At 32.6% G+C, this 23,434-nt stretch overlaps 1 protein-coding gene and 1 long non-coding RNA gene across 3 annotated transcripts in view; one reads left to right on the top strand and one right to left on the bottom strand.

Moving 5' to 3' along the window:
• LOC143075489 (uncharacterized) overlaps positions 1 to 23,434 on the top strand; it is a 391,914-nt gene that overhangs the window by 290,629 nt on the left and 77,851 nt on the right. The window lies entirely within an intron of this gene.
• LOC143075478 (uncharacterized) lies at positions 915 to 19,776 on the bottom strand. 2 transcript variants are annotated; one of them, XM_076250900.1, is made up of 7 exons: positions 19,617 to 19,776; positions 16,589 to 16,698; positions 15,859 to 15,945; positions 12,224 to 12,513; positions 10,233 to 10,447; positions 6,700 to 6,832; positions 915 to 2,147 (listed from the first exon to the last, which is right to left on the bottom strand). In XM_076250900.1, the coding sequence occupies exons 2-7, from the start codon at positions 16,612 to 16,614 to the stop codon at positions 1,948 to 1,950; spliced, it is 951 nt and encodes a 316-aa protein (XP_076107015.1). In that variant the 5' UTR covers positions 16,615 to 16,698; positions 19,617 to 19,776; the 3' UTR covers positions 915 to 1,947. The 2 variants fall into 2 exon arrangements, with proteins under 2 accessions (XP_076107015.1, XP_076107016.1); XM_076250901.1 differs by lacking the exon at positions 19,617 to 19,776 and adding an exon at positions 18,215 to 18,467.

Here is a 23,434-nt window from a genome sequence, read left to right as displayed (position 1 = left end):
CTTTCAAATTGTGATAATTTCATAATGACATAATTAATTATCATGTAACTAGTTGCTATATTGTGATGTCCACACTTGAACGAATTTAGCTTCTTTGTTCTGCATAGCATCCCAAAATATTTTATATATTCTTGTACAACACAGCTTGACCTCCAAAACTGTGTCTCAGATTTCCAAAAACATCAATAGAACAAATTTTATACCCAATTGAATTTAGTGATCTCTTATGAATTGATGTTGCAAACTTCATTGAAGATTTATGAGAGAATGAAATACAAAAGGAAAAATCTGAGACACAGTTTTGGAGGTCAAACTGTGTTGTGTAAGAATCTATAAAATATTTTTGAATGCTATGAATAACAAAGAAGCTAAATTCATTCAAGTATACACATCACAATATGGCAAATAATTACATAACAATTAATGATGTAATAAATATGTCATAATGAAATTATCACAATTTGAAAGATTAATCCTTCTTCTTTCTTTTGGTACCTCATTTATAAAATTTAAAGAAAGATGGGTGGAATTACATCAGTTTAAAGATGTCTGATTTGGGATGAAAAATCTTTGTATTGTGCTACCTTAAGCAGTACAACACCTATAACGCCACTAAAAATCTTGTTCTTGGGATATATGAGTTTGTTTTTGAAATATTACATTTTTCTCGTATTTCTTGGGAAATCAGGGTACCCTTTAACAGCTGGTATTGCAAAGTACATGTTGACATGTAGCAATAGAGAAGAATAATAATTTAATGATCTTTAATGTGAAAGGAAAAGAACATGTTTACCTCCAGCTCCAGATTAATGACACATATATATATATATGTATATTTTTAATTTATACCTCAGAAATAAAAGGGCACTATCTTATTTATGTCTTATTTATGGAAGGCTTTGGGGAAAGCAAAACATTTTTTAAATTTATTGACTTAAAACACCAACCTAATATACCCTAGGTACTAACTACATGAAAGGAGTGATCTGAGAGACTGTACTTCTGAAATATTCAGTCTTTTCATTTTCAAACCATAGAAAATAATGCTTCAAGTGATATATTATATGATGATTCATAATGAAACAAATTAAGTAAATAAAATATATAAAGGAAGATTTTCAATTCAAATTTGAGACACCACAGATAATACAAAATTCTTATATTTCCAATATGTAAATAATATCTTGTGAAAATATACATGAGGGTAAATGTTGGGAAAAGGATTTTCCCCCATATAGCAAAAAATAAAATCACATTTAATTTTAAAATGGCAAAATCGCAATAATAAATGCACCCAATAATTCTGAATTTACAGCATTGCATTACACTTTCCATATAATGTATTTTGTATAGATTAATATTAATAGACAACTTTCGAGTTCGATGCATTTCCGTCAAAAACTCTGGTTTTAGTGAATGTCATTTGTGCGTGTAAGGGGACTCGTCACTTCCATTCCAATTTTGAGCGAGTGGTTGGAAAACTATAATTCTATATTGTACGAATTATTCGGCAAATTGAATTCTCAAAATTGACAATCAGCATTGCTGTCATTAGGGAATTGTCATCAAGTATCTACAGAACAACCATTATTTCTAGTTTATCCTGCACAATGACGATCATTAAGATGCTTGATGAACGTAAATAGTGCAGGGATACAGGCGACCCCCTCTATCTGGTAAATGACATCATAAAGGCGTGTATAAATGACGAGTTTTTTCCAGTGACGGATGAACTCGAAATTGGTCTATTGAGTTGTGTGCTTCACAGTGCATTCTGTTGAAAATATGCATTCTTCCTTGTAATAGAAAATTTTTGCCGCTGCACAGAACAGAAAAATAAAGAATAAACATGGAATTTATAAAAACATTCAGGCACAAGAAATTCTGCAAATTCTATAATTAAAAATAATTCCAAATTGAAATAATAGCCTGACTCAAGTGTTGAATTCAAAATAAAATCAGCTGCTTTGTTAGTGAAGAAGTAACACATGGTATTCTAATCCTATTATTTTGTCTTATTTCTTTAAATGTTTTGTTGATTCTTATCAAAACTCTCTGAATCTCCATGGCAGTCTCATTCTTCTTCTTATCTTCGGCTAGACTATTTAAAACTTCTACGACAGCTTTGATAAAATCATTGTCTCCCCCTTTAAAACAATAGATAATCATATTTATATCATATACTGTTCTATATCTTTACAAGAAGCATTATAAAGTTGAAGACTATCTACTAATGAAAGATCATGTTTTATCTATTTTTTATCAAACAGAAGTTCTGCAATTATTTTTTTTAAATATATGATATTCATTCAAAATAAATATACATTAGAAATTATATTCATGAAAAGTAAAGTTTCATTCTACTAAACAACACAGTGTAGATACTATTCTGTACGCTATCCGGAAGTCGCGATTTTCGAAGCGATGATTTCCAACTGGCTAACAGGACGGTTTTGCCTACGGTAACTTTTCTCATCATTTGTTCACTCCTATATCTACAAAGTGCTTTGAACATCTTCAAGGTATATATAGCATCATAAATATGAGTTACTGTAACAAAAACATGCATTAGAATATAAAATATACGTGTGCATCACATCAACTTGGTAGAAAAAAGTTAAATCGATGGACAATTTTGCTCTCGTAGTACAAAGCAAATAATCTTTTATTGCAAATATTTGCATCAATTTACAGTTAAATATATACTGTTCAATATTCTTTTCGTATGTAAGTAGAATATTCGTATTTCCCATAAAAAATATGTTTTCCTTGAGGATCCCAAAATAAATTACTGTACGATCAGTCTAGAACTGACTGTATTCTAGAAGCGATTTCAGATTTTTTGACTGTATGACCAGTCGTGATTTTGAAGAAAAAACAACAGCAATTTAAAGGTATATACGTGTATATGTGATATTATGAACTATCAAGGGAACTATAACGTGTAATTACTTTCATCAGACAATACAAATATATTTCTGATGAATTTTTTAGATGGCAAAATAATTGTATTTTTGTTCCATCAGTCTTATTTAAAATCAAATGCCTAAAACGTAATACATGATTCGCTTGTGAACTTTGTAATAGTGTATCGTTACAGTTATCTGTTTATAGCTATTACATACTGATTTTTAAAGATTATTTACACCGTCCTCCGTTGACCAATTGAGGATAACATAAATCAAGCTTGTCTCTTTTAAAATAACAAAAAATGGATAAAGACAGCTTTGCGTAGGGGGTTAATTCATGTGATATAATTTTGGTAAGTTTACAGAAATAGAAGGTCCATAATGCATTAATCCAGTAAAAATGGAGCAATTTCAGAAAACTTTAATGATTGGTTTAGGAGGTGTTGGAAATACCTGATGGGTGCCCCCATATAATGCAATGTTCAAGTCCGTATCTTATATAAAGTAACCCCATAAAAGATTTTTACTAAAATTCGAAATAGACGGTGCACAATTCAGTCATTATCATTTATGAATCCGAATAAGATTAATTAATAGTTATATCAATGACGGAGTCAAAAAAAAGGGGATCTGGCAGTTTGAAACCCCTTTTTTCAACTATCAATGCATTTGTATGGGAACATATATTTGAAATCCCCTTTTCTCCTGGATTGGACACCTCTCCATTTAAAAATGGCCGGAACCCCCAATGTATATAAAGTCGTTTATGAGGAGATGCGCTTACAAAACCGGCGACACATATTGTACCGGTCCAACGGACGAACGGAAAGACGGACTTCTTTATCACTATAACCCCCCGCTTGACAAAGTGGTGTACAATTGAGTGTCAAAGAGACAGCTCTACATCTTAAACAAAGTGAAGGAACTGGGATCAATTATAGGCTACAGTACGGCCTCAAATGTGTGTAAATACATGCATTTTTATATAACAACTAAATCTGTGTGTTTGTACAATTCTAAGTATAACGGAGGACATTTCTGAAACTTATATACTAGTATACATCAAACCTTCCTCTTATTTTAGCAACATTTAAACATCCTTATACTTAATGTAGTAAGTCGAGTACACCCTATTAAGCTAAAAAATGTTTCATAAGCTTTCAGGATGTGAATGTATTGAAATATATATGTGTTATTTAGAAAAATGGCACCTTCTAATGTATCGTAAATAGCTTTGAAATCACCACTAGAATACAGTGACATAAAGACTGATCATACAGTTTTAAAATATACAAGCGAGACTGATCGTACAGTGAGAAATTCAAACAAGTGTAATTTTCTTATTTCTGGCTTCAAAGATCTGGTTGAAACTTTTACCACCACTTGAAATATACTTCATTTGGTTAATTATGTCTGGTTTTTACGTTAATTTGTACACTAAGAGGGTAAAAAGATTGTTTTTAGATTCGCCGACTGATTTTTCTTAGTGATGCACTTGAACATCTCTTGATTAAGGCAAAGATACGAATAATGAATGTGTGGAATTTAATTCTAAACCATTTGAGAATATCGATGTCGGCTGAATTAATCATTAAGCAATGTACAGATGACCAACTTACCGTTTAATTCAGTATACCCATCAAATTTAAAATGTGATTCAAAAAGTTCTCGCTTCGAAAATCGCGACTTCCGGATAGCGTACAGAATAGTATCTACACTGTGAACAAGTGATACAAACATATTTTTTTAAATACAACTATCAATTTAATGGACAAATTGATATCCTTGTGGCTCATTTCTGAATCTTTTAAGAGTATTTCATTCAAGTTTATGTGGGAATGTAGAAAGAGAAGTTTAAATATTGAATGTGGGTCATGGGTCTTTTTTCAGTATGTGTCTATTACCTTTATGCAAAATTATATAACAAATTGTTCTTGGTTGTAGGGGTATTTTGAAAGTTCCTTACATTACTCTCCCACATAAATTTTTATAGCCCTTAAGGTGGTACCTAACACTACAGGGAGATAACTCTGTAAAATCAGCTAAACGTTTTAATTATGTTGTGTTGTAAAAGGAATATTAAGCTTCTCAATGATCAAAATTAGTGTTTGTCAAATTGCTATATAACCAGTGTAATTTTTCTGACAAAACGGTTGGTTCAAATGTATTTTAATTTTTATATTTTTGTTAAAGTACTATCAAAGTAAATACTTAGACAAAATTTTATGAAAATTAAACGAGCCAAATTAATTTTAGTGAAAGTGTTGGGTACCACCTTAACCCTGAATATACAGATTGGGTATTTGTCATTGTTGCAATTCAAAAGGTCACTGTACAGGACTTTACTCTGCTTAAATAAACACCATTTGAACTCTGGTGCATATAAGTCTCATTAGAAAATGGTATCAAATATACTTGAATGAAATTAATTCCACTTATAACATGCATGGCACAGTCATTAAAACAACATCACAACTGACTGGTGAGTTCTCATTTATGAAATAAATGATTTTAATCATCTTTTTTTTTAGCGTTTACAAGGAAAAACTTAATGCATACATATTTATAGATTATTGTTGGTTATCTTAACAAGATTGATTTTCTCGCTTTAGCCGGTACAGCTAAAGTGAGAGAATAGTAATCAAGTTTAAATGACCAATGATAATCTGTTTATCGCTATTTTACCTATGACAACATTGTTAATTTCATTGACAACCAGAATGTATGCCCTTAGTTTCATGCAATAATTTTTCATATCACTGTACTGTACTGAGAAAGGAAATTATCAGATAGTTTTCAGATCAAAGGAAAATGTTGTAAAATAGCAATAATTTTAAATGTTATTATAAACATATTAAGATGATAATTAAAAAATTGTGAATATTCCCTTTTGTAAAATCATTTCTTTCCTTGTCAATTTGTTTTTGTTAAATCTTTTCATTTCAGTATCATATTGTAAATGCAAATTTAAGTAATGTACCATTTTATCTTGACATACCCACCTTGTAATGTACCACTTTATCTTGACATACCCACCTTGTAATGGACCACTTTATCTTGACATACCCACCTTGTAATGGACCACTTTATCTTGACATACCCACCTTGTAATGGACCACTTTATTTTGACATACCCGACTTGTAATGGACCACTTTATCTTAACATACCCACCTTGTAATGGACCACTTTATCCTGACATACTCACCTTGTACTGGACCACTTTATCTGGACATACCAACCTTGTAATGGACAACTTTATCTTGACATACCCGCCTTGTAATGGACCACTTTATCTTGACAAACCATTCTTGTAATGGACCACTTTATCTTGACATACCCGCCTTGTACTGGACCACTTTATCTGGACATACCAACCTTGTAATGGACAACTTTATCTTGACATACCCGCCTTGTAATGGACCACTTTATCTTGACAAACCATTCTTGTAATGGACCACTTTATCTTGACATACTCACCTTGTAATGGACCATGGCCACTTTATCTTGACATAGACACCTTGTAATGGACCACTTTATCTTGACATACCTATCTTGTAATGGACCACTTTATCTTGACATACCCACCTTGTAATGGACCACTTTATCTTGACATACCCACCTTGTAATGGACCACTTTATTTTGACATACCCGACTTGTAATGGACCACTTTATCTTAACATACCCACCTTGTAATGGACCACTTTATCCTGACATACTCACCTTGTACTGGACCACTTTATCTGGACATACCAACCTTGTAATGGACCCCTTTATCTTGACATACCCACCTTGTATACAGTAGTCATCGCTTGCATAAGTCAAAAAATCTGCCTCTCTTGGAATTCTTCTTGTGGTTTTTACCGGTTCTTCTTCCTCTTCTGAACTTACATCGTCACTTTTATTATCTGGTTCAGGAATAGTCTGATGTAAAGGAAAAATCCTCAACATTGCATCAAATTCAAAGTATTATATACATAAGAAGAGGTGGTAGGAATGCCAATTAAACAACACTTATTCCAAGTCACAAAGTATAAAAAGTTAACAGTTATAGATCAAAGCACTGTCTTCAACACTGAGCCTTAGCACATACTCAAAAGCAAGCTATAAACATGATAAAGAGCCCCAAAATGTCCAGTGTTAAACAATCAAACAGGAAAACCAACAGGATATTCTATATAAAATACAAGTAACAAGAAACACCTATAGTTTTTAAGTTGAATGTTCATGCACATTCACCATGAGGGTTCCATTAAAAATAGTAATTCTTCATCATCTTTTCACAGAAGATATTTCTTCAAATCTTTTCACAATAGTTCTGCAAAATTTGTAATTAGAAAGAAGACATTCAAAAATCATCATTTAAACCTTTTCCCTCTACTAGGTGGCATCCAATTATTTCCATGACGGCATCATGTTTTGCATTCATGTAGATCTGGTTTTGCAGATGATTTTTGCAGTTCACATTATCTAAACATATATTATACCATTCAAGATAACAGGCAAAGACTAACAATGTTTGCCATGTTGATGTATTTGTAGATCATATTTTGTTGAATGTTTTTGCTGTTTACTATTTCTCTATTATTAGAGTTTAGTCAATAACAGAAAAGCTTGAGAAAACTTATCTGAATATTCCCTGACTGATAGACCTTGACCTGCTCATTGTTTTAACTCTGTCATTTGTTCTCTTCAACTGCTTTAGTTTTTGAGATATATAAGCCAAAGGACTTGAATTTTACCCTTATTTTCTATTTTTAGCAACAGCAGTTATTTTTGCTAAATTCCCAGCTAAAATTTATACTAGGATCCGTAAGGATTGATTGATTGATTGTTGGTTGCTTTACGGCAATTAGCACAGCAACAATAAGGTAAACTTCATTATCATTTTGAACTAGAGGTTCCAAAGAGCCTGTGTCGCTCACCTTGATCTATGTGAATATTAAAGAAAGGACGCATATGGATTCATGACAAAATTGTGTTTTGGTGATGGTGATGTGTTTGTACATCTTACTTTACTGAACATTTTTGCTGCTTACAATTATCTCTATCTATAATGAACTTGGCCCAGTAGTTTCAGTGGAAAATGTTAGTAAAAATTTACAAATTTTATGAAAATTGTTAAAAATTGACTATAAAGGACAATAACTCCTTAGGGAGTCAATTGACCATTTTGGTCATGTTGACTTATTTTAAGGTCTTACTTTGATGTACATTATTGCTGTATACAGTTTATCTCAATCTATAATAATATTCAAGATAATAACAAAAACCAGCAAAATCTCCTTAAAATTACCAATTCAGGGGCAGCAACCTAAGAACAGGTTGTCCGATCCATCTGAAAATTTCAGGACAAATAGATCTTGACCTGATAAGCAATTTAACCCCGTCAGATTTGCTCTAAATGCTTTGGTTTTTGAGTTATAAGCCAAAATCTGCATTTAACACCTATGTTCTATTTTTAGCCATTGTGGCCATCTTGGTTGGATGGCCAGGTCACCAGACCCATTTTTAAAACTAGAACCCAAAAGATGATTGTGGCCAAGTTTGGATTAATTTGGCCCAGTAGTTTCAGAGGAGATGGTGTTTGTAAAAGATTACTAAAAATGGTTAAAAATTGACTATAAAGGGTAATAACTCCTAAAGGGGTCCACTGACCATTTCGGTCATGTTGACTTATTTGTAAATCTTACTTTGCTGAACATTATTGCTGTTTACAGTTTATCTATATCTATAATAATATTTAAGAAAATAACCAAAAACAGCAAAATTTCCTTAAAATTACCAATTCAGGTGCAGCAACCCAACAACAGCTTTTCTGATTCATCTGAAAATTTATGGGCAGAAGATCTTGACCTGATACACAATTTACCCCCATGTAACATTTGCTCTAAATGCTTTGGTTTTTGAGTTATAAGCCAAAAACTGCATTTTACCCCTATGTTCTATTTTTAGCCGTGGCAGCCATCTTGGTTGGATGGCCTGGTCACCGGTTACATTTTTTAAATTAAATACCCAAAAGATGATTATGGCCAAGTTTGGATTAATTTGGCCCAGTAGTTTCAGAGGAGACAATGTTTGTAAAAGATTACTAAAATTTACGAAAAATGGTTAAAAATTGACTATAAAGGGTAATAACTCCTAAAGGGGTCCACTGACCTTTTCGGTCGTGTTGACTTATTTGTAAATCTTACTTTGCTGAACATTATTGCTGTTTACAGTTTATCTATATCTATAATAATATTTAAGAAAATAACCAAAAACAGCAAAATTTCCTTAAAATTACCAATTCAGGGGCAGGAACCCAACAACGGGTTGTCTGATTCATCTGAAAATTTCAGGGCAGAAGATCTTGACCTGATAAACAATTTTACCCCCATGTAACATTTGCTCTAAATGCTTTGGTTTTTGAGTTATAAGCCAAAAACTGCATTTTACCCCTATGTTCTATTTTTAGCCATGGCGGCCATCTTGGTTGGATGGCAGGGTCATCAGACACATGTTTTAAACAAGATACCCCAAGGATGATTGTGGCCAAGTTTGGTTTAATTTGGCTCAGTAGTTTCAGAGGAGATGATTTTTGTAAAAGATTACTAAGATTAAGAAAAAATGGTTGAAAATTGACTATAAAGGGCAATAACTCCTAAAGGAGTCAACTGACCATTTCGGTCGTGTTGACTTATTTGTAAATCTTGCTTTGCTGAACATTATTGCTGTTTACAGTTTATCTCTATCTATAACAATATTCCAGATAATAACCAAAAACAACAAAATTTCCTTAAAATTACCAATTCAGGGGCAGCAACCCAACAACAGAATGTCCAATTCGTCTGAAAATTTCAGGGCAGATAGATCTTGACTTGATTAACAATTTAACCCAGTCTGATTTGCTCTAAATGCTTTGGTTTTTGAGTTATAAGCCAAAAACTGCATTTTACCCCTATGTTCTATTTTTAGCCATGGTGGCCATCTTGGTTGGTTGGCCAGGTCACCGGACACATTTTTTAAACTAGATACCCTTATGATGATTGTGGCTTTGGTTTAATTTGGCTCAGTAGTTTCAGAGAAGAAGATTTTTGTAAAAGTTAACAACGATGGACGACGACGGACGACGACGGGCCAGGTGAGCTAAAAATGTGAAAAGTTTTAAATAATAACATGTTAGACAATAAATCATGGTAAAAGCTTAAATGGCCTTGCATATATAAAAAAGTGGTATGATTGCCAATGAGACAACTCTCCACATGTGACTAAATGACACAGAAATTAACAGCTATGCATGTAGGTCACTGTATGACCTAGTTGAACCAAAAGTTGTACAAACCTGAATTATGAAGAATTTTGGTTTCAAGGCCAGTGAAGGATTATGCTGTGGTTGGAAAGCTTCTTGTAGGTCTTTTTGTTCTACATATGGATGCTTTATTTCTTTACCTTCTTTATGACACTGTATCAGTCCTGGTTTTCCATATGACATGACAAAAAACAGAACACAAGTATAACCTTCACCCACTTTAGGTCTGTAGTTGATTTCCGTTGCAGCTAATAGTGATAAAAAAATCAAAGATAGGATATTAGAAAAAAAACCCATAAAATTAGGTAAAATGTAGCATGTTCAGTAACTTCAGTTGCTTTGTTCAGTGAAAATATTCTTGCATCTTATTTTAAGACTATGGTGAGTTGATTTTAAGTAATCTCTCTTATTTAAAAACTGTTATTTATTATGAGTCTGTTGTTCAATGGATAAAATGGGAGATTTTATATTATCATTTCTGCAAGATGCTACATAATAATATGAAAATAAATTTTATCAAAGTGTAAAATGAGAGTTAATATTTTTAAAAACAAAACATATTTCTTTGTTAGTCTTGTATGATTTTTAATTTTAGTTTCTTGTGTATAATTCGGAGTATAGTATGACGTCCATTATCACTGTACTAGTATTCATATGATGAAGACATAATCTTTCAATCAGTTTAATTGAGGTCTGGAGCTGGCATGTCAGTAAACTGCTAGTAGTCTGTTGTTATTTATGTATTATTGTCATTTTATTTATTTTCTTTTGTTACATCTTTTGACATCGGACTCAGAGTTCTCTTGAACTGAATTTTAATGTGCGTATTGTTATGCGTTTACTTTTCTACATTGGCTAGAGGTATAGGGGGAGGGTTGAGATCTAATAAACATGTCTAACCCTGCCGCAATTTTGCGCCTGTCCCAAGTCAGGAGCCTCTGGCCTTTGTTAGTCTTATGATTTTTAATTTTAGTTTCTTGTGTACAATTCGGAGATTAGTATGACGTCCATTATCACTGTACTAGTATACATATTTTTAGGGGCCAGCTGAAGGACACATACAGGTGTGGGAATTCCCGCTACATTGAAGACCCATTGGTGGCCTTCGGCTGTTGTCTGCTCTATGGTCGGGTTGTTGTCGCTTTGACACATTCCCCATTTCCTTTCTCAATTTCATTCTTTTTACAAGAATAAACTAACTTTTGCATGTAACATACAAATGATAAAATATTTGGTTCAAATCTCAAATTTCTTTTCTCCTAGCAGTAAAAATTTTAATTTTGATTAGCATTACTGATACATCTTATCACCATTTTTTAATTGCATAGAACATGACAAATAAGATAGTTTGTGCAACTATTAGAGAATGATATTCTTCAATTAATGGAGCAGGAGCTTATTCAACTAATAAAGTAGGAGCTAAGTTCACCACAGAGACTGGATCATGAGATTAGTCCACTAAGGGAGCATGAGCTTATTCCACTTTAGAGAGCTTATTTCACTATTGGATCTGCAGCTTATTCCACTTAGGAGCATGAGCTTATTCCAATTTAGAGCATAAGCTTATTTCACTTTAGAGCATGAGCTTATTCCACTTTGGAGCATAAGCTTATTTCACTATTGGATCTGCAGCTTATTCCACTGATGAAGCAGGACCCTATTCCACTGATGGAGCATGAGCTAGGTCTACTAATGGAGCAACAGCTAAGTCCCCTAATGGAGGAGCTTAGTCCACTGTAAGAGCAGGAGCTTGTTCCAGTAATGAGCAGGAGCTTATTCCACTGATGAATCAGGATCTTATTCCACCAATGAAACAAGAGCTTATTCCACTTATGGAGAAACCTCAGGAGTTCATCCCAATTTTATTGAGTGTATGTGTGTAGTGTTTTGCTACTGGTGTCTTTTGTAGTTTTCTTTTTTTCTTATGATGTTGTCTCTTATTTTTAATAGCCCACTTCAGGTACCATTTGTGTCTTTCCATGATTAAATCTGAAGTTTGCCAAAAAATCATACTATTATCTTACCTTTTTTGTATAAGTCTTTAAACTGGCTTTTTGTCAGGTTTTTGTACACCATTTTGCCTTCATTTTCATCTAAAGGTTTAAATCCTAGACTTTTAAGTGATTTTTCTAGCACTTCACAATCCTTCTTGGCATATGACCTTGCTACCAAGTGATCTCCCGTTCCTGCCTTCCATCCCTCCATAAAGTTGCTTACAATCACTGCTTTGCCAATATTTCCACATGTGTTATACCTTGGTGAATTAAATTCTTCCTCTCTCATAACTTTTATGTCTTTTACAGAAGGAGTTTTACTAAAATATTAAAATAATGTGTCAAGTTTAAAAAATAATAATTTGGTAAAAGGATGAAAGATAAAAAAAAAATCAAAGAATCAAAAGGGGTTGGTTAGAAATATAAAATAAATAATTTCCTTACCTTTAATTGTACATGTATTTATAGACCCTTCCATATAGAAAATCATGGTAATACTTGATATAAGCTTATCAAAATAGGTCCTCTGACCTTCTCAACCATACACCTTATCTCTATTTGTCAGCCATTACTGGAAATCATAGAGGTTCCCGTAAAATCTTGACGTCATAATACAAAATATCTGATGCCACAATGGAAAAGTGATTGTTGTATGACATCAATAGTTCAAGCGGGACAGATTCGCAGGTCAGCCAGAAATAGCGATAAGGTGTATTGTCAACTATTTTAGAAAAAATAGTTACATAAAATATTACAAAATATAACATGCATTTTAACATAACTTTATGGTGAAAAGTCATTTGTTTTTCTGGATAGTCTTACACTAGTAGACAGATCAAGCTGACAAGATTTTAAACAAGATTTTCTGTATAACAAACACTTTTTTGTGTTTGATTAGACTTTACATATCAAGTCCATTTGTTTTCAACAAATATATTTGATTGTGTATAGACTTTTTAATACAAGCAACAATAGATGTTATCTATTTGGGAAATGAGGCTGACAATTTATCATTTGTTTTCATTTTCCTTATAACGTCGATCAGCACTAGAAAACTACATTGTGAATATCTGAACACAGACATATATTGAATAGACATCAATCACATCGTAAACAGCTACAGAACAGGAAAACACTGACTCTAATTTATAATTTACTTTCATTTTCAATTTAAACATAAAATTGAACATGTAGTATTGACTAAAAATGTCATTGTAACATCACCTCCTGTGAATCCAAGTACCACATAACTGCATGTTTTATACTCTCATATTTAAAAACTGAATGCTTCTTTTTGTAACTTCATAGGGATGTAAAAACGTTGATCGAAGTACATTTTGTATGAAGCGCGGAAGTGCTTCATTCTAAAAATGTGCACATGGTCAACACTCAGTGGCGGATTTACCGGGGGGGCACAGGGGGCATGTGCCCCCCCAGTTCAGGTCACCAAAAAAAATTTTTAACATAATTTTATTGCTACTGAATCTTCTTAATATCTAGAGCGGAAATGAATCACAGCTTGATTTGACTTCTTATACTGGCCGTTAATTAATTCCAGCGTCCACATGCGTGATTTATGACAACTTATCGATGGGTGTGTAAATATTGACACCTTTGTGTGTTTTTAATTTCTCTTTGCAAGCTTAAATTATGGAAAATACATTTACATGTTGATTGGAATAGTACGAATTTTTATTGGTTTATAATACAATAAAGATTAAAATCGATTACCAATCTGTGTTTTTAAAGAATAGGTATACAAATTATATGTTTATGTCGATAATGTTGGTATACATCTATATTTAGGTTCTTAGTTTCTCTCCATTCCAAAATACAGTACTCACATTACCATTTTATTTAGAATTTATGTTTTTTCTCTCTTCAAAACGGTCTTTTTGTGAATTTATTCAGCAACAAATCAAATCATTTATTTTTTAATACCATACACGTTTGTTTTTTTAAATGGAATGGAATGTCCTATTTACTTCCCTCTTATTTTCAAGGGAAATCGACAATTTGTCAAACCCTCTTTTTTTCACCGGTCTAGGAAAAACATGATGAATTGACATTTTCTTATAAAATAATCATTAATAAAATGCTAAATTATTTTCCTAAGATCTATTTTGTAACTGAATCTGGGACTTAATCATTTCTTTAAATGCCCGAGCATACAGTTATATTTGTTTATTTTTATTGTTTCAATTGCCATGTACATGTATGAGGCTAAAAAAGGTCACCATTTGTAAGGATATGAAGGTGTTTTACAGATATTAGAATAATGTACAAAAAAGTAAGTCTGGAAGCAAGGCCAAAAAAATATAGAGGTGATGAAGAAAATATTGATTGATTGTATGTTGTTAATAACGTCCAGTGGCAAAGATTTGATGCATGTTGAGGACAAATATAATAACAGATCAATTGGCAGGAAAAGAAAGTATAAAGTGAAATAGTAAAAACAATAAAAAAAAATCTAAAAATATAGAGATATAGAAACGATGATCTGACCTTCCCCCCTTTTAAAAAACAACAACCAAAAAACAAAACACTCACACTCGCATATACCGTATATACATCTCTAAAAAATCTAAAATTTTGGTTTCATGGTGCCCCCCCAGACATCAAGGTTCTGGATCCGCCCCTGACACTTTTACAACCGTATGAAATTACAAAAAGAAGCATTCAATACTTAAAATTACATTTTTTAGCTAGGATAATGAAAACACGATTTTTGTCAAGTTTTTATTTAATTTACCTGTGCACTTTATTGTGGGACCTTGTGTCATCATGAAAGATAAATTTAATTGTGTAATGAAGTTGATTAAGGAATAACGCGAGATTGCAGTGTAGCCAATCAGAATAATATATTGTAATAAAACATACATCTAATGTAATTATTTAAATTTATGCAGAATTTGTCCTAAAGACACTACACTTGTTGTCAAAACATGCAGACCTGAAAAAAATATTTACTTGCATATTGGATGTTTGATGGTCTTCTATTTACAACTTTAAAAATTGGGACACAGATGATGCCCTCTCTTGCCTTTCATTTAAAGTTATAAAGGGACATAACTGAAGAGCTGTTAAAGTGACACCAACCAAAGTGGTACTTGATCTGAGTTTTGTAGTTATGAGTATTGTGCATTAGTTTCATAACCTTTGGATGAGGCAAACTTAATTTAGAGAACTGAAACAAAAAGTTAAGCATTTTTTTTTCCATTTGTAAGCCAAATATCTCTAGAACAGTAAAAGTGACCCCACCAAAACTCAAACTTGATTTGTATCAGCATTGTATAAAAGTTTCATAACATTTGATTGAAGTAAATTAAGTTGGAGAACGGAAACAAAATTGAATTCAGCAATATTTCCATTTGTAAACGGGCATAACTCTGGAACGGTTAAAAAGACACCACTAAAAATCATACTTAATCTTCATTTTATGGTTATAAACATTCTGTATAAGTTTGGTTGAGGCAAACTAAAAGAACTGAAACTAACTTAGAGAAGTATGGATGGACAGACAGACATTCAGGTAGATAAGGGTAAAACTTAATGTTCCCTACACTATATCAGGGGGTATAAAAAATTGACACATCTCACTGTGAAACATTTAAATTCAGAAACTTTTTATTTCATTTTTCTGTGTTGCTGTTCATCTGACTTACTCATTTTGAGATTGTTTCAAATCTTGTTGCTGTATCTTTTTAGAAGATGGATCTTCTTGACGACCTTGAGTATCAGCTTGGTCATAACTGCAAGTAGAAAATGGGTATAAGATGATATTTATACATTTACTAAAGTTTAATTTTACATTAAATATAGACTATATTTTATCTGCACATCAAAAAAAATGGTATACTTTTAGACATGACAGGTGATTTTTTTTTTATATTTACAGCAAAGGCTCACCTGTCAACCTAAAAGTCAGGAGTCTGTTATTCATCGGTTTATCATTCATTATTTTGTACATAAATTAGGCTGATTACATTTTTTTATATTTGTCATTTCAGGGCCTTTGATTTGGTATGTGCTTTGTTCATTGTTGAAGGCAGAACAGTGACCTATTATTTCTATATCATTAGGTGTGTTGTGGATAGATGTCTCATTGGCAATCTGACATACCTAATCTTTGTATATATATACATGCTAATATAGTGCACAGTCATGACAGTATTTCTTAAATCCAACAGATCATGAGCATCATTATTATAAATATTATCAGAATTGGCACAGTGATTACAAAATTGTTAACTTTTCATTGCTTGTAGTGTTCCCACTCATGTTTCTTTTTTACAACTTGAAGAGAAATTAATAATTATTTACATTATTTTAGTATATATTATGATCATGATGATGATTATCTTATTATCATGATTATTGATTATATATACAAACCCTCCTTTGGTATGTTTGGAGTCCATTTGATTATCCCCACCTTGTGTATCTACCTCCTCTCTTTCTCTTGTAGTTTCTTCCTGTTTCCCACTCGTTCTTCTATCCCTTTTCTGAAATTCAAATAACAATCTATTAAGGTGGTACCTAACACCTTCACTAAAATTCAATTGGCTCGTTTAATTTTCATAAAATTTTGACAAAGTATTTACTTTGACCCTTTGACAAAAATATAAAAATTTCAAAAAATTTGAACCAACCATTTTATCAGAAAAATTACACTGGTTACATAGCAGTTTGACAAACACTAATTTTGATCATTGAGAAGCTTAATATTCCCTTAACAACGCAAGGTAATTAAAACGTTCAGCTGATTTTACAGAGTTATCTCCCTGTAGTGTTAGGTACCACCTTAAATATAGTGTATAAACATGATAAATAGTGTATTTTCAAATTTTATTCTGTTCTCTTTATGAATATATATCATTTGTATATGCAGTATGCACCATCTAATGTGTAGCTGTGTAGTCTCATCCATGACAAAAAAATTATGATGTTTAGCGCCCATATATCATGTATATCCATATGTAGCTGTGGGTATTTCAATAAATCAGCACCATCAGTTTTATTTGTATGACATGTTTCTAATTATATAAACAACAACATATTTTTTTTGTATAGATACATGTTTTTTTTTGGCAGTGGCTATTTGACCGGCACTGGCAAAATAGCAAATTTGCTATTTGACCGGCACTGAATAAAACTGTTCATTGATGTGATTAGTAGATAATATAAAAGCTTATTAATAATTTATAATCATTTTATCACAATATCAAGCATTAAATATACAGTACAATAAAAGATAAAAAATTGAAGATGTTCATAAATAAATAATTTATAACTTTAAAATATTAATAAAAAGCATGAAAACACACTTCGTATGTACATTATTATACTAAATCCATCAACACCAAATGATGTAAAAGCAGTTGTTTCTTTTATTAAAGAGTCATTAGAACTGAGAAAAGGAGAACAATAACTGTTTTTATCATATATCTATTATAATATTGTCGAGTTTTCATTATGTTTGATCATGTTTGTTTTGTATTTGCCATAACCTAAATTGGTTTTTGTCTGTTTTGCAAATAAAGTTATCGTATTAAATATATTTTTTCTAAATTATTTATAAAAAAGATGATTTTCAAATCTTTGTAAAATCTATGGTTTAATATCCTGCCATGTGATTAAAAAAGTAGTATGTAAAACTACATTCATAAATCAGACATGACAGCCAATATTAAAAGTCTTTTGATATGAATTTCAAATGGACAAATGATTTAACATTTGCAATTGTTACAAAACAAATTTTTTGCCCCAGCCCTTTGGAAGAACTACACATTACACTGGTTTCCTTTGAATCTGCATCATGTGTGCATATGTTACATATGTAGATAGGTATATATAAAAAAGAAGATGTGGTATGATTGCCAATGAGACAACTCTCCACAAGAGACCAAAATGACACAGAAATTAACAATTATAGGTAAACGTACGACCTTCAACAATGAACAAAACCCATACCACATAGTCAGCTATAAAATGCCCCGAAATGACAATGTAAAACAATACCTCAAGTTAATGTCATTTGTTCGATTGACTTCTCCAGTTCCTCTATCATATCGGTTTTCCTTGAAGGTCTTCTGTAGTAGGAACCTATGTAAATTGGGTAGCTGCCTTGAACAGTAAGTGTTGCCCAGACTATCTCACAATCAGTTTTTATATTAATCTCTGTTGTTATGAGTTCACTTTTAGCAGCTATGAACACTCCACTCTCGCTCTGAATAACATCTAATCTCTGTTGATATTCACCACCAGTAGCTTCGGATGCAAGATTTGCAATTTGCTGTAACAGTTATTTTGTCTCCCTGTATTTTGTGCTTTGATTTTTATAGTTCGTTCTTATGTTGTACTGTTATACCACTGTCCCAGGTTAGGGGGAGGGTTGGGATCCCGCTTACATGTTTAACCCCGCCACATTATTTATGTATGTGCCTGTCCCAAGTCAGGAGCCTGTAATTCAGTGGTTGTCGTGTGTTACATATTTGTTTTCTTCATTTTTTTTATATAAATAAGGCCGTTAGTTTTCTCGTTTGAATTGTTTTACATTGTCATATCGGGGCCTTTTAAAGCTGACTACGCGGTATGGGCTTTGCTCATTGTTGAAGGCCGTACAGTGACATATAGTTGTTAATGTCTCTGTCATTTTGGTCTCTTGTGGAGAGTTGTCTCATTGGCAATCATACCACATCTTCTTTTTTTATATTTGAGACATTTTCCTTACTCTTTTTGGTGTACATATGATAGAACACATAGAATATATTTAATTTAATAGTTAAAAGTTTAAGTGTTGATATCGGAGTATCAGTAACAAAAGTTTTTACTTATAAAATTTTGATATTTAATTATTATTCTTCCATTTTAATTCCAGTAAGATATAATTTAATCAGAGCCGGCTAAATAGCAAATTTGCTATTTTGCCGGTGCCGGTCAAATAGCCACTGCCTTTTTTTTCCGAAATTGTCCTGTTTACAATTTCCTGAAGTTAATTGCCAGGAGATTTGAAAAAGAGTTAATTGACAACACCATGTAAATTACAGTAAGGATTCTTCAAGCTGTGAGGAAGTGTTGATAACAAAAGAGAAAGGAAGCAGGGAAAATGTAAAAGAAAAAAACATGTCAACAACCCAAAAAAACAGTCTGGTATAAACCGTGAATACTGCTTGTCTCTCTATTTCATGTATTTACTTAAGCAAAGAAGGATGTATACTTATTCAAATATTAATTCATGCTCAAGACGAACAGTTATTATTTCATAATTCTTCGGTTTTTCCATTAGACACAGTTTACTTTCACTTTCACATTTGTATTGCTAAAGTGAAAGTAAAGTAGGAAAACCAAGAGAGAATTATTTTTATAGAAATATCAAACATGGAAAGTTTATAAAAAATGTTTAAATGTTTCTTTAAAGTACCTGAGACACTGATGTTGTGAAGAATGATACTGCTCCCGTCTCCCTATCTAAGAAAATCGAAAAATTGTATTACTCGAAATTCAATATTACTGGTTGCTTTAAAAAGTTCGCTCTCCTCCTTCTGTCATGTTTGGAAAAACCTAATACCAGTTATAACATTATAAATTAGGAGTCGCTATCGGTAATGCCAAATTTCCGTATCTTTACAATTGTTTACGGAACTACAAGTTTACGAATACTTCTTTTTTATATCAAGGGGCATATTAGCTGTCAAATTCATGCTCACCTATGTTACTCAAATTCTTAGGTAACCTATCAATCCAAATTATAAAAAGTCTAAAAAAAACAATTTACAATGCATGGGGGCTCACAAAATGAATCCATGCCAAGAAATCATCGCTAAAAATTCCGGTCGACCCCCTACGGCAGCCATTAGTAGCTAAAGATTTGATTTCATTTAAGAAACTAATTTATGACCTTCATGTACGTGTCGCTTAGAACACGGCCATATACCAAATGGTCAATATTAATCATCCATGTAATTTGCTCTATGGGGTGTTTGCAGAATTTCAACGGAGGCAATTTCTTGGCATGAAAAATATATATCATCATTTCGAGTGTATTATATGTCTCTGATTTTAGTCTAGACGCAATCTAAATCACTATCGAGGTGAATGCCGACGGTCTGACTCGTATAACCTGAAATGAACATAAATATAGGTACATATAGATAGCCAACTCGAGCAATTTGGTGATTTTCTAGGTCTGTTTGATCAATAATTTAACCTGTATAAGAATGACGTAATGTGGATCGAAGCTGTGAATCAAATGATTTACCAAATAAAAAATTATATTGATGTTGTTTCACTTGAATCGATGTTGCGGCATTTCTTTTTCGTTCAATAGCGGAACACGCATAATGCTTGCGTAATTCAATTTCAACTCTGGCTTCAATTCGGAATATTCCATCAGCAATATTTCAAAATTTATTTTGCCAAATTGAATCAAACTGGCCGCTCAAAGCAAATTAATTTTTCAATATTTCACTTTTATTAATGCCGATTATGATTGAGAAAAAAACATAATTATCTAAATGTTTTACATCTCGTAGATTATGCCACTTTAAGGCATCGGCGTAATTGGTGCAAATAAAAATGGGGATGGGGGACTAATTGCATGGTCTCAAAACACAATACATTATCGATGTATACCTTTGATCGCAATCCAGTCACTATAAAAAAAAAAAAAAAAAAAGAAGATGTGGTATGATTTCCAATGAGACAACTCTCCACAAGAGACCAAAATGACACAGAAATTAACAACTATAGGTCACCATACGGCTTTCAACTATGTCAGCACGTGTGTGTTGACATGAACGTTTAATCCCGCTGCAAATGTTTAAGTCAGGAATCTGATGTACAGTATATTAGTTGTCGTCGTTTATGTAGTTCATTCGTGTTTCTCGTTTTTATATAAATTAGACCCTGGTTTTCCAGTCTGAATGGTTTTACACTAGTAATTTTTGGGGCCCTTTATAGCTTGTTGTTCGGTGTGAGCCACGACTCCGTGTTGAAGGCCGTATCTTGACCTATAATGGTTTACTTTTATACATTGTTACTTGGAGGGAGAGTTTTCTCATAATGGAACTCATAGTCATACCACATCTTTCTATATCTATATATGACATTGTTTATTTCCCGTAAATTTACTATGATAAATGTTGACTTTTTAGGAACACGTACTTAGTTTTGTTCTGCCCTATGGTTAGTTTGCCTTAGTTTAATTTGGCAAAACGTTTGGAATTTTCGTTTTTTAATGCTTTTAAACTTAATTAGTACTTGATTTAGCCGTATACCTGTGTTTTGATACGAGCGTCACTGATGAGTCTTGAATGTATCTACATGTATAAGAAACGCATGCCATGCTTATAAATTATAAGTCTGGTATCTTTGATATGTTTCAAATAATTAAAATGATCGAATGAACATGAAAATATATGATCATCAGCTCAAATAGGATTACCATTTAGCTTCAAGAGGTTTTGGCGTTTTGTTAGAGTCAGTAATCTTTTCCCGCATACCGCTATCTTTTTTTTTTCGACACAAAAAATCAGATTATTATTTTTCTTCAAAATTTAAAACTTGAATGTATGGGGAATATCCAGATTCAGAATATTTGTATATGTCGTGACCCCAATACTGTTTTGAAGTTAAATGGTCGTTCCGTTAGTTATGAAGATGTGGTATGATTGCCAATGAGACAACTATCCACAAAAGACCAAAATGACACAGACATTAACAACTATAGGTCACCGTACGGCCTTCAACAATGAGCAAAGCCCATACCGCATAGTCAGCTATAAAAGGCCCCGATAAGACAATGTAAAACAATTCAAACGAGAAAACTAACGGCCTTATTTATGTAAAAAAAATGAACGCAAAACAAATATGTAACACATAAACAAACGACAACCACTGAATTACAGGCTCCTGACTTGGGACAGACACATACATAAATAATGTGGCGGGGTTAAACATGTTAGCGGGATCCCAACCCTCCCCCTAACAAGACAGAATATGTATCCATTTTATACAAAACTCCTTGTGTAGACAAAATGAGAAACATAACAGTAACAACCAAAAGAATGGAGAAGATACTTGAAAACGTTAATGCGTTTCAAAATATGATGGTTAACACTCCAGACTGACTACAGAAAGAATAGGCACCTAGTTACATATCAGAGGAAATGTCTGACTTTCTCAAACAATCCATCAACAGAAGAACCAACATCCACTGGCAGATGAATAGAAAAGTACAAATATATGCCATGTGTATTCAAAAAGAACGACAGAACCATCCCGAGTAATTACAGACCAGTTCCTCTAACATGTATCACTTGCAAATTACTGGAACATGGCATTTGCTCGAACCTATTGCAGCACTTTCAAAATCACAACATCCTAAATAGCCGACAACATATTTACATTCAGAAGAAAAAAAACAAAATTAATAACGTGTTACACACGACTGGACAACTAATACTGTCATTGGGCATCAGGAAACAAACTGATATAATTATTTTAGATTTTTGAAAAAGGATTCGACACCGTACTGCACGAGCTATTACAATGTAAACTTCACAACTATGGTGCGCTGACAAAACATCTTGATTTGGATTAACGCATTTCTATCTACAATATCTCAGTGTGTGGTAGCGATTCGAGTTTAGTCTGAAACTTTAACAGTACTATCATTACGTAATTAATGAACGGTTCTCGGACCATTCCAATTCCTTGTCCACATGACCGACATGAAGCAGAACAAGTAACATCGGAAATAAGGCTGTTCATAAACGACTATGTGTGCTACAGAGAAATATTTGGGCGTTTATTTAGGGTATGAGATTCTTACATGTCGACATTGATTTGGAAGTAGAAAAAAACATCATTTCAACATACTCTCCAGATATCAAACTCCAATTTTTATTACCAATTTATTATTATTTGATTACTACTATATATCTTAGAGTAAACATCCCCTATGGCCGACACAGAGGAGTCTATGCAACAAATCGTGTAGAGTATTAGGATGACTGAAAGGAAACCTCCCATCTTGTCTACTAAAAGCATATTAAGGACTGACACCAGGGGGCGGATCCAGGATTTGGAAAGGGGGGCGAAGTTTTTAATGATTGCCGAGCGAAGCTAAAAACATAAAATAAGTGTAACATGCAATTTTCAAATGGTTCTTGTCGTGGGGCATGCTTATTTTGTAGTTGCTGTAAAGCATAATTAAGGGTTGGACATTTTCGATCCTGT

This window comes from Mytilus galloprovincialis, chromosome 5, assembly GCF_965363235.1.
Source record: "Mytilus galloprovincialis chromosome 5, xbMytGall1.hap1.1, whole genome shotgun sequence".
Taxonomy (NCBI): domain Eukaryota; kingdom Metazoa; phylum Mollusca; class Bivalvia; order Mytilida; family Mytilidae; genus Mytilus; species Mytilus galloprovincialis.
The sequence above is the reverse complement of the archived record's forward strand: the minus strand, read 5'-3'. Positions and strand labels throughout refer to the sequence as shown.